Source organism: Pseudonaja textilis, chromosome 6 (genome assembly GCF_049901715.1).
Source record: "Pseudonaja textilis isolate UNSWEBS1 chromosome 6, rPseTex1.2, whole genome shotgun sequence".
NCBI lineage: Eukaryota > Metazoa > Chordata > Lepidosauria > Squamata > Elapidae > Pseudonaja > Pseudonaja textilis.
In genome coordinates, this window is record NC_141995.1 from 38,060,073 (window position 1) to 38,073,210 (window position 13,138).

The 13,138-nt window shown below is 34.8% G+C and overlaps 1 protein-coding gene across 3 annotated transcripts in view; it reads right to left on the reverse strand.

Annotated features, from left to right (window-relative positions):
- SNX25 (sorting nexin 25) overlaps positions 1-13,138 on the reverse strand; it is a 57,243-nt gene that overhangs the window by 40,681 nt on the left and 3,424 nt on the right. For all 3 annotated transcript variants that reach the window (XM_087936303.1, XM_087936304.1, XM_026697880.2), the window contains exons 2-3: positions 8,934-9,018; positions 4,964-5,180 (exon numbers count right to left, since the gene is read on the reverse strand). In XM_087936303.1, the coding sequence (XP_087792429.1) occupies positions 4,964-5,180; positions 8,934-8,973 (257 nt within the window). In that variant the 5' untranslated portion in view covers positions 8,974-9,018. The remainder of the gene's footprint in view (positions 1-4,963; positions 5,181-8,933; positions 9,019-13,138) is intronic.

The window sequence follows — 13,138 nt, forward strand, 5'->3', positions numbered from 1 at the left end:
TAATTATATCTTCCCAAATCCCAAGTATAATCAGAGAAGAATCACAGAGAAAATCCATCTAAAGAACCAGTAAACATCCAAGTTATTTTCAAATAAAATTATCATAAAATTGTTAGTGGGTTTAGTTCTATTTTTTTTACAAGAGAAATAACAACTATGTTTACATCAAATCTTCCCTATCATGCAAACAAAGTTCAGAGTATTGAGATATTCAACCCTGATACAATGAAAAAAATTTAAAGAGAGGATTTGCAAATCATTTAAACAATAAGAATATGTATAAAGAATTAATCTAAGTTGAACAGTTCAATCTTCTAAAAACTCTCACTTTTGCTGTGATTAAAAATAAAATATAATAAGGCACCATATTTAAAACAAAAATGAAGCATAATCGAGTATGGCAGACTAATTATTTTACTTTGATGTGGGGTGGTGGAAATCAGATTAAAACAGAAAAACAGCTCACACATTTGATCATCAATTTCTGTAGAAGATAGTTTCATACAGTCAGCAACAAATTATGTTATCTCATTTAAATTTTGATTTATATACTTTTGTATATTATTTTCCATGTACATGTGTGTTATGTCTGGCTTTTGAAGTGCTAACATATATTTTCTGGTTTCATATTATTATCAGTTGCATAGGAAGCCAGTTAGACTGGATTTGTCATTTTTGTCCATCTATCAAGTCCTTCCCAAGGATCTGAGATAGATATTGTTTGATGGTGTTAAAAAATAACATTCCAGGATGTAAGTAAGCTGTCCCAAGCTGCTGATAGTATACAAGTAGAAATCCAGATGTTTTGGGATTGTACTCAAGGTGCCTATTGTTATTGATGCAATCTTTGTTTTCTTTGGCCACAGTTATCATACTTATACTTGGAGATCTTAATATTTTGCTATTTTCTCCCGTTCTTTCTCTTTTATTCTGCCAACATCCACTATCCAGACTTTTTTGACAATTATTAAATATGGGGTGTTATATGGCATGTGTGTTTGTATTCTGAAATACCAGGGCACTTTAGCTTCTTCATTTTCTAGTCCTTTGTCTATGTTATAGTCCTATCTGTTTTTGCTTGCAGGCAAACGAGAGTTGACAGGAGTTTTGGGGAGAGTGATTCTTTCAAGACTGAATATCACAGAGTAATTGCAGCATGGTATTTATAAGAAGTGTCCAGATTATTTAAGTTCTTCCTTTAGATTTGAAGCATGCTTTCAGGAATTTACTAAATTTCTGATCATTTGATAAAATGACAATAAATATTCTAATTGAAGAAGGCACTGTCATATTATTTTATTTCTTTTCTCAAAGAAAGTTTTCTTATACACATTTCTTATGAGAAAAATCACAACATATTTTTTCAGTAGTTTCAAGTACATTTTATTACATTTTAATATAAAATTCATTAACTAACATTTCTATTTTTATGGGTATAATAGATGGATTTAATTTCAGGGTTTTTTTTAAAGAATAACCTGTAATATTATTGTGAGATCTATTCAGCAAACATTCAGACCACCAACCAGTAAAATATTTCCAATGTAAGTCTGCATACAGATGACAACTATACCAAAACATACTGGATTGGCTTGCATTAAAAAGCAACTGAAAACTTTTCTATAGTGCTAAGTATCGAAAGACAAAGCAGTAAAGTATTTCACAACTCTGACTCATCTTCACTATGCATTATTTTCAAAAAACAAATACTGAATGTCTCTGGGAACAAAATGTATACTTGTAATACAGAAAAAAACAAATCAAATTACATTGATTTGTTACTATAGAACTCAAAGAGGGTGTACTTCTTTTTCACATGACTGTATATTAATAACTGTCCGGGAAAATTGAAAGTTTTTTTTTCCCAAGGGAATGTGAGTTTGCTTTATTTAAGCCTTTTATATGTTTAATTTCATCCTTAACCAAGATGCATATTTGTAGTTATTCTGATGCTTCTTTACCATGATAGATCACTTGCATAACAGGCATAACTTGAAACCGAGCGATAGTTTCCACAGCAATAAATCTATAGATTTCTTTGGGTTTTCTATTAGGAGACACAACTTCATTGCCTTATCTGCATATCTCAGATACCTAAGTTTTAAAAATTGCAAAATTAAAACATGCTTGATTAGATTTAACTTAGGTTAACAATTGTAAAGAATGTGCAATAAAACAGATGTTCTATTGTTAAGTTTGCCAAGAAAGGTAGCCTAGGGAAGAAGACCAATTTCCTACCTATATTTAGAATGTTTTGACAAGCATTAAGATTGCTATTTGCAGATAAAAATCCTCTCATGTTTCCCACATCTGCTACATGCATTAAAATGAGTGTACTGGAAAAGCTATTAAAGGAAGGCAAAGGGTAGAGTACAAACAGTACTTCAATGATCTTTTCAATCTAATTCTCAGGGGGATTTAAATTGTCTGCACTTTTTAAAAAGTTGTAAGAATATCAACGCCAATTAAGCAAATTGCATGATTTCTCAGAAGATCTAAAGATGTTCAAATCATGTAAGTTGTACTGAACATGTAACGAGAATAAACTCACACCCTTAATTACTATCAATACTAGAAAAAATGGGAGTGGGCCGTGGCATAATCAAATATTAGCTTTCTGAAAATAAAGCAGCATTATGCACATCTTTTTAGTAGAACCCTATTAAAATTTACTGTAGGAATTATTCCACAACTGATATTTCAGTTACAGAACAAAGCTGACTTCATCAGAAGAAAGTAATCTATTTACTTGTATCACCTTAACAGGATTTCAGGCAGAGAAGACTAAATAAACAATCCCTACAATGCATAAATATAATACAAGATGCAGTTTTAGAACAGTTGCAATTAACTTTTTTTTTTTACTTCGAACAAATGAATCATGGTTTTGGCTATGATACTTGCAGAGAAGATAATCTGGCTAGTATTTTTTTAAATCAGGTACACTCAATAATGCAAGATTATCAAAATGTCTAAAAGCATATATCAACACATTAGTTAACACCACTTTCTTTTATAATGGTCCCATTTTTCTGCCTGAACTACCTTACTAAATAGATTATAGCAAAATAAACCCTGCTGCCAATTTTGCTATTATTTCAGAACTAAATCATTTTGTATTCTGTTCCAATAATTTCCCTCCATATTCTTGTATGTGATGCTGCTTTTTAATCCAATTAATTTGTTTTTTACTTTGTATGTTTCCTGAAAAACATTTCATTAAAATATAAATACAACAAATTGAAAACAACTATCCACTGAGTTTCAAGGTCATTGAAAGACTTGAGCCTAATTTTCATATCCCAAATATTATTAAATTGTACTAAGTTAGGACAGCTACTCAATTATTAAGCCTTATTAAATAGACATCAGAAGGAGGAGGGGGAAGAGGGGGATGAGTGATCATGAGGAGAATCCCAAGCTTTTTCATCTAGATTCTGAGCACAGCCCCTTCCTCTGCAAAATCTCTGCAAGTTATTCTGGTAAAAAAATGCAAATGTTATCTTGAGGTACAGTAATAGGACCACAGGGTCCAGACCATAGGAAGTAATTGTTCCACACCATTCTGCCCTGATCAGACCCTATCTGCAGGACTGTGTCCATTTCAGGTACTACAATTCCAAAAGGATAATGACAAATTGGAGCAAATTCAGAGAATAGCTATTACAATGAAGGGAAACCAAACATTTTGAGGAATAGTTTAAAAAGCTGGGTATGTTTAGCCTACCAAAAAATTATGCAGGCACCCAAAATAGGAAAATATCTGTAAGTATCATATCCAAAATGAAGTACCCTTACATTGTATTGTCCCAAAGGGTATAACCAGAATCAATGGCTTAAAACTACAAGGAAGAAGATTCAAGGATGCCATTAGAAGGAATTATATTAAATGTATAATTAAAACATAGATCGAATAAAATAAGAACTGACAGTGGAATGTAGTCATCCTATTATATCCATACAAATATACCTCAAGTTGGAATAATCACATCTTTTACTACACAGTCTCTTGCCACATAAGTTGCAAACAACATGGAAACTCACTTTTCCATAAACTGCTTTAATGAGAAAGTAGACTGTGTCCCTGGATAGGAAAGAGAGAATATCAGGCACTTTTTTGTAGTAGTAATCCTTTCAACTACTCCAACCAACCATTGCTGCAATGCTCAACAGAATCAAAAAGGACATTTAAAATTACAACAGAAGATGTCATTGCAAGAGTTCATATATAAATGACCCTGGGAATGATATCTGAAGATTTTAATCTCTTTGCAAGAATAGAAGGAATGAGTCAGGCACCCATGTCTGAAACTACCTTAATGCATCTTTCTCAGCTTGTGCAATATAGTGTATTGGACTTCAAATCTTAGAACCATAATTAACATGATTATTAATTTAAAATATATGCATTAATGGCAAAAGTTAATATTGGTTAAGCTTAATTTGCTCATTTGCCCAGCTTTAATAAAGAGCAGAAAACTGAGTTATCAACCAGAAGTAGTATATTTGGAAAAATAATTAAGTACAGATATATGTTCTTGAAATTTATAAAATTCTATAAACAAGCCCAATCACTGGCCTTAGTAAATCCAGGATTTGATTCCTGGTAATAGAAAATTAGATATTTTACGCAAGATCATCTCAGCACATCATCCCAAGCAGCTTCAAGAGCAGACGTTTACAGAAGATTGTAAGGAGAATATGTGTCTCTGGGATGATGCTGTGCTTGAGCCGACTAGCCATAACTCAGCAGCATGATACAAAAGGCCCAATAGTTTGGACCTGGCTTGCAGCACCATTGCCAAGAAGACATGTCCCCACCACCAATGCTTCTGTGAGTGCTACTTCAAAGTTGCTTTTGTCATCTCAACACTATTCAGTCATAAGCAGAAAAAAGTAACCATAACTTAAAGCACAATATAGAAAAGATATATATGTGTGTGTTCATGAGATGCATTATTACCTGGCATTGGCTGCTTTAAGATCACAGAAATGGTTGAGCACAGCTTTCACTACATCATTGCAAATGACTTTAACTACGTCAATGTGACTGAGTCTGTGCCGCAGCTGCTTGGCAGCTTCCCAGAAGTCTTCAGACAGTAGATGATACAGCTGTCCTTCATCTCTGCTGAGGTTTCCATACCAAGACAAAATATAATCTCGGTAGATGTAGTCAAACACTGCAAGAAAGAAAAAAAATATGAGGATGAATCCATATTTAACACATCCCTGCCTCTGCCAAGTGAGGCAGGAACTATATCTAAAAAGGTTGCCAACTTTCTTTTTTAACATTTATATTTTCTTCCTAATAATAAGAATGGCAATCTTACTACAAGAAGAAATGCAATCCAAGAAAAAATTACTGGAGATCAACACAAAAAGCCCATAAGTGGATTTGTTTAGCCAGATATCCGAACAGAAAATCCTATCCCATGTTAAAAAACAAACAAACCCATAACTGTTGAAAATAAAGAAAGTAGATCTGTTGAAAGTGAAGCATCATAAGCAAAACCAAGTTTTGTTCTGGGAATAAATTATCAAAAATGATCAGCGCTCACCTTCAGTCTGACAAGTCTATTTCTCAATTTAGTAATCAATGTCTACAGTTTTGCATATTTAACATAGGGCTTGGACAATATCTGTTCCTATAGTAGTTGACATCATGTAGCATTCTACCTTTACCTCACCTATTACACTATGAATTGATTTTGATTGTCACATTTACAACCATTTATTGAGTTGATTCAAATAATGTATAACCATGCTTTTCTATCTATTGCAACTCCTTATTACTGTAATTCCCTAGGAACCATGGTCTTCTACCCTGGTTGCTGTTACCTCCCACCATATCCCAATGCCTCAAAATTGGTTATATAAGGAGCGGCTGCACCAATAGCAAGATCCTACAACTGTTTTTTCCCCTCTCTACAAGTTCAATATTCATGACGGTTCCAAGTGAACGATACAAAATATTCATGAACTCTTCTAAATGATCAATGCTAAATCAACATACTTAACATTTTTAAATAGTAACACACCAGCAATGATTATTCTCATAGAGAAAAGTTTACTATATGTTGTGGCTGGTCCTGTTTTGTTTTAATACATTGCTTCCTCCAAATCTTTCATTTTACTCATGAGTTTCATCCCACCAAGTGTAGGTAATGCCTATGACATCAAATTTGCCTTCCTAAATGAAAACTTCTTCTTGATTCCTTACATCTGCACAAGGATCCTGGCATCTATTGGTCATATAACTTGACTTATTCTTTTCTGTATTTACAGGATCTATTTTTAATTCCACAGTCTTAGGATCAGGGGTCATTCAATGAAGATGACTACAAAAGATGTTACAAAAAAAGGATTGGGTTTTTTAAATTTTCAACCAACCTTGGAAATAGATTACTACATGATGAGAAGATGGTCACTAACTTAGACAGGTTTAAGAAAGGACTGGATAAATGCAAAGATGACTACCATGTTTCTCATATAATAAGGCCGGGTCTTTTTTTTTTTTTTGAGCCCCAAAAAAATGGCTAGGGCGACTTTTCGGGGGTGACTTAATTCCCCCCCCCCTTGCATCTTCGGGCAGGAGGCAATGGCTTGGATGTTGACCTCGGCGTTGGTGGGGCACTTCATATCAGGATCAACGCAGGCACCATATCTGGGTGTGCAACAAAAGTACTTCCTAATGGCAAGCCCCCTCACCATTCCCCCCATTTCGCATGTTTTAATATAGGCCTTAATTTGGGGGGAGGGGCTTAATTTCATTTCATGCCTATAAAACATGCTGGGACTTTCTATTGGGGGAGGCCGTATTGTTGGAGAAACAGGTTATCAAGTTTATTAGTTTTAAAATTCAATGTAATCTCTACCGGGGGCTGCATGTTTCCAAATAATTGCAGTGAGACAATCATGGGAAAGAGAATATATTTCTAATTCCTCCCTGTAATCACTCCAAAACATCCAATTAGCTACTGTGAGAAAACAAGTGCCAAACTAAAATGGGTCTTGGCACAATCCACTCTCATTTGATCACAGGAACTGACTTCAGCCGTATAGAATTATCAGCTTTGTTGATTTGAATCTTATAATAGAAGCCAGCACAATAGACAATAAGAAAACACACTAAGAACTATTCTGATAACAGCTGCCCTTCACGTTTCTTCAGCTGCCAGATACTTGAATGGTACTATCCAGAAAATTGCCTAGTACCTCCCAAATTTGGCACAAAAGAGGAACTTTGCTGACAATGTAAGATTGGGAGACCAACAATGGAGAATATGCAGTGATGACAAGACTGAAAACAGACGGCATATCTATTGTAGAAGTCCAACCAAATCTGAGCAAGAATGACTCCCATATACATGTATATTACATATTATACTGAGCAAATTTAGATATTTGGAGTATTATTTCTTGGAAAAACTAATAAGACCAATCAAAACTATTAGATGAAAAGACTTAAATAGGTACTAGCAATAATAAACATAATGCTCAGAATATAAATATAGAGATTCTGCTCAGCAACTAGAGAAACAAATGAATAGAAAAATTGCTCAAAATATTTTAATCATCTTTTGTATTTATCCTTGTGCTATTCAGCTGTTACTATCTAATGCATCTGTTGATTTTCATTATTCTAATAAAATATCTTTTTTTAAAAAACTGCATTGTCCAGTAGTCAGACAGCTAATTCACAACTCACTAGAGTTCTTGATCATTTAATCAACAGAGCTGACAGGATTTACCTATTTTGTAATTATGATAGCAATCTTGAGACTACTGGATGAAAGACTAGAAGTTTTAAACCTCTTCTCCCAAAAGCCCTCTGAGTAAATACACCCTGGTCCTATGGATCTGTATCACTAAAAATTTCTTGTACTTAATGCTGCATCTCCCATCTTTCTGGTGTCTTATGCCATTATCCTAAAATGTGTGAGAAGTAGGGTATTTACTGGCCAGAAGAAAAAAAATGACACTGATACAAATAAAAATGCTATGGGGATCATGCTGGCATTGAGGCTTGAGATCAGATTGTACATATTCAATTTCTAGGAAGTAGCTGTTAATCTTGTGAACAGTAGTGGCATAAAAAGCTAAAGTCTTAAGAATGTAGAAGAGAACTTTGGTGTAGAGGTTAAAGGCATCAGGATAGAAATTGGGAGACTGAGTTCTAGTCTTGTCTTACAAAGCCAGATGGGTGACCTTGGGGCAGTCTCTCTCTCTCTCAAGCCTAGGAAGGAGGAAGTAACAAACTACTTCTGAAATTTTGCCAAGAACACTATAGGTAGAGTAGTGGTTAAAGCTGAAGGCACTGGAAAAAAAAAAGAATGCTGATAAGGCAGAATATATCATTGTCTACAGATGTCAAACATGGACTCTTCTATTCCAGCACTGCCAAGGTCATCATTATTTCCCTTATTGAAGGAGCTGGGATCACTCTAAGGATCATTTTGACATTGGCAAAGCAAACAAGTGCAATACATACTCCACCCTGGATACTCTTTTTTCCTAACCTGTACAAAATAAATATATTTTCCAATTGATAGAGTTATAATATACATTTTAAGTATACTTAGGGACCTTTGTATATTCAATATATGCCAAATCATATTTACCAGCGTAAGACAGATTTGGACAGAAATTAGGTAGCAAAATATCAGTTGCTTCATTATTTCAATTTGCAAATGACATAAATTGATGCAGATGATGCAGATTGCATCATTTACATAATATTATTATGCAAATTTGGAATAGAAATTCAGACTTGAGTCTATGATATTGAAATCTGGTAAATAAATATTTTAACTATTTATGATGGAAATAAAAGATGTTGAAAATACATGTAATTCATGCTGAATGGTTCAAATTTGAGCAAGGAGAATGCTAAGAGTATGAGATATTTCAAAAGGATCTTAGGAGACTCCTACCTTCTTTCAGAGCTTTGTCCATGTTATGAGAAATTACCATTCTCCTTGACTGAACTGGTTCTTGTACATTTCCAGATATGAGGTTCTAAAAGCCAGAAAAAAATGCACCCATAATAAACATGGTTGAATACTGCATAGAACAAGAATTGACTAATGCATCCAACACAAACTGTGCTAAGTCTGATATAATGTACAAATTATTAAATACAGCTTATCCTAATTAAATAAGGGTAAGGAATTTCCTTATAAATAAATGAATTTCCTTCCAAGCTAATGTTTAGGCAACTTTGCCTTATCTGAATTCTTTTTTTTTAAACTCATTCAGTAGATTATGTGAACATTAAAAATAATCAGTTATTTATATCCTATCTTTTGTATCTCTCTCTCCTTCCTAAAATGTCTATATGAAATATAAACTGTAAATGTGATAATATACAGTACTTTTAAACAATGTTTGAAAATATACCATTGAAAGTATACTCCTATACATAACCTAAAAAGGCAAATATCAGTATTTTATAACTGAAAGACATAGTATACAAGGGTGTTCTTTCTATTCTTACTTATTACTGTTACATCTGTAACTTACTAAATATCTATGGGGCCACCATCCCAAAAGATGTGGGCTGAGTGCCCCTAAGCCTCACCACTACTTTCTCCAGCACTACCACTGCTTCATGGGCCTCAGAACAGCTGATTAAGTGAGCCAGGCATTCTTTGGCAGCTCACGAGAAGATTTTTTATTTATCTATCAGTGTGATCCTTTCCCCTCTACACATTGCTAAAGCAGATAAATGATTTAAAAGACCAGTTTATTTTCAAAGCGCCCATGAACATTTTAAATGTTGCCCCAAGACACACACAAAACTCTTGACATGATAAAGATGAACAATTACATAAAAATAGACAGGATATTTTATGAAAAAGTGAGTCTAAACGAATATTAAACTTACTGGTAAAACAGCCAAAGTAACAATTATAAAGGGGCACTAAAAAAGTGACAACTATGCAAAACTATGGAATTTTTTTTTTAGCTAAGCTGCATTATCAGAGCTGAAGCTGTCAGTCCAAGGTTAGAAATCTATAGGCAATCAATTGTCCCTCTATCCTATCTGAATGGTTTTTATAGACTAAGAACAAGAAACCTTCATTCTTGAAAACTAGAAGGTAAAAGGAATGTTGGGTCATTATCCAAAGATAGCAGTTATCAGCAAACTAAGACTCACTTAAGAAAGTGTTTGCATTACTAAGGCCCAATTAGCTATGTAAATATACAAATCAGTAAAAAATTGTTTGGTATAATGAATAATCTTTCAAACAAAACAGAACCATCATTAAAGACTTGAGACTTCTGGCTAGCAAACACAATATGTTGCAGGTTTGTAGCTCCTGTGGGTTTATATGCAATATTGTTCCACAAGGAGCAGCTGGAATACATTCCAAAGATAATCAAAATGTTGATTTCCAATAAGGCTGTAATTAGTAGCAATGTATTTTTAAATTTTGAAAATAACAGCGCTCCATTTTAGAAGATATCACACCCAAGTAAAGACATTACATTCAACAGATATGGTCACTATTTGAGTCTGCTAATTATGGTCAATGCATCTGATATCATAAAAATTATCCATTAAAGGTGCAAAAACAACCAATATGCAAGGAAGTCATACTAACAATTATCTGTAGCAAGTTATTATATTCTATACCATAATATATACATGGCACATACATAAGCACATCCTGCATGAATTAACACAGTAGCACTCATAACATTGATACTCATCTAATAAATGTACATAATTATTAATGCAGTTAGAAATATATAAGGTAATAAATGTGTGCATATATACAACACACAAAAATATTTTTCAAATTCAGATTCTAATTGATATAGAATCAGATTCTTGAATAAGTTTTTACCTTTGAGTTTTATATTGGCAGTTTTTCTTCAGATATAATTTCTATATAAAATGTACAAAATTTAGGCACTCAAAAAAATCATGATCATTCTGGAGTACTACATGTAATCATATGGGGCATAAAGGAAGTAGCAGCATTTAACTGATGAGGGTTTAATTAAATAGATTTGTATCTGGCTAGTACTTGGATTGGAGACTTTTAGAGACCCCTTGTGCTCTGGGCTTTCCCAAAGCTGAAAAATATTCTAGAAAAAGGCAATGTAAAACCACTTCCAAAGTTGCCTATTAAGTCACCAAGAATCAACTTCATTTTGAGGAAAATTTAATCTCAAAATAGTATACACTGATTCTGTCTATGGAGATTCTCAGTCATCCAGGTCATAGTTGTCCCCAAAGTGCTTTTTCAAGAGGCAACTGGACTTTGTTTTTCTTTGAAGACATTTCACTTCTCATCCAAAAAGCTTCTTTAGCTCTGACTGGATGGTGGGGAATAGGAGGATTTATATTCTTTGCTGACAGCTGGTCATTTGCATTATTTTAGAGAGTCACTGAGGCCACTTGGAGATTTATCCGTGTCCTCGGGGTCACTTGAGTAGTGCAAATAGGTGTGGAACCTTCTTAGAACTGCTGAAAGGACCATGTTGTAGATTGAAGATAGACAATGTGGTACCTCTCTCCCTCTGTTGAGAGGGCTGTTCATTTTTGATATTAGATGGCCTCTTTGATCCTTCTTTCAAACCAGTGGTCCTCTGTCTAAAATATGGACTTTGCTGTCTTCAAATCTTCTTTGTATTATCTGAGCAACCAACTACCTTGCTAGCTGTGGGAAATATCATGAGAAAACTAGCCAGGATCAGTCAGATATCTCAATGGCTAAAAGAGAACTGAACCTAGGATTGTTTGATCAAATCCAACATTCTAATTGACATATCCCAGTGGCTCTTTTTTTCCATAATAGTCATAAACATTTTCAAGTAATCCATTTATACCATAATATCCTGTATGTCCAAAACAAGTTGACTTTACTACATAAACATTATTCTCAAATTAATTTTACTTGCATTTTAGAACTAGAAGGATCCAAATTCTAAAACTATTTCTAAGTAAACAAATTATATTTGTTTCAATATAGATACGTTGATTCAATAGATTTAGAATTTGGGGTGCCCTTGTTCCTGCACAGGGCAGGGGCTGAACCTATGACAAACTCTCTACAATCTTATGGTAATTCATAAGATCTTATGGTAATTCATCCACTTAGATACTAGCTTGAAATAACTCAAAGTACATTTAATCAAGAAAACCTGAATCTCTATGGCAGACCTGACCTCTGGCATAGCATATCTACAAATGTGTATATTAACCCCCTACCTGTCCCTCATTCAAATAAACTCTTAACAACCTATTCTTTTCCTCAGGCCTTGAGCTACTGTGGATTGTTTTGCTTCCGCTGCAGCATTTTGAAGGTTTTTTAAAACACTTTTCAATTTTTCTGAACTGTTTCAATATTCTAGGCCAGGGGTCACCAAACTTTTGGACCTCAGGGACCACCAAACTCATAATTTTAAATCCCGCGGACCACTAATATTAATTTTGACTGACGGTGGCTTGCTGACATTGGTGGGAAAGTTGGTCCCATATTCCAGAGCTGCAGTAGTCACAGGACAGGCCCTTTGGTCATTCCGGAGCAGCTGCTCCTCCACCCGGGTGCACCAGCCTTCCAAGGACTGGAGGAGCTGCTCCGGGATGACCAACGGGCCAGTCTTGTAACTACTGCAGCTCTGGAATATAGGACCAACTTTCTCACCAATGTCAGAAAGCCACCCTGGGGTGGATTTCCCGCCCCCGCCGTTGTTCTTACCTTCCAGTTCCAGCTCATGTGGCTTTACTCAAGGTAAGGTTTGCGCTCAGCCGAAGGGTGGGGGCCAGCGGATAGGCGGGCCATGTGGGCAGCACAGCCTTGACTAATTGCTTTGGGGGGAGTGCTTGGGGGGGGGACATTTCTCTGAGGACCACCAAAATTTTCTCATGGACTACCAGTGGTCCCCAACCCACTGGTTGGCGACCACTGTTGTAGGCTACACGTGTATTTCTACAAAAATGCTATAGAAATTAAAAGATAAGCACGACTTTATTGCCCAAAAGATTTTGAATGTTCAGGTCCAGGATGCCCATGGAAGCCTATGCACCACCTTGAAGGAGTGGTTATGAAAAGTTATGCCCACTTTGTTTGTCAATGTGCTAAAAAGTTACTACTGCGTTGCTTCTTTTCACACCTTTTGTTCC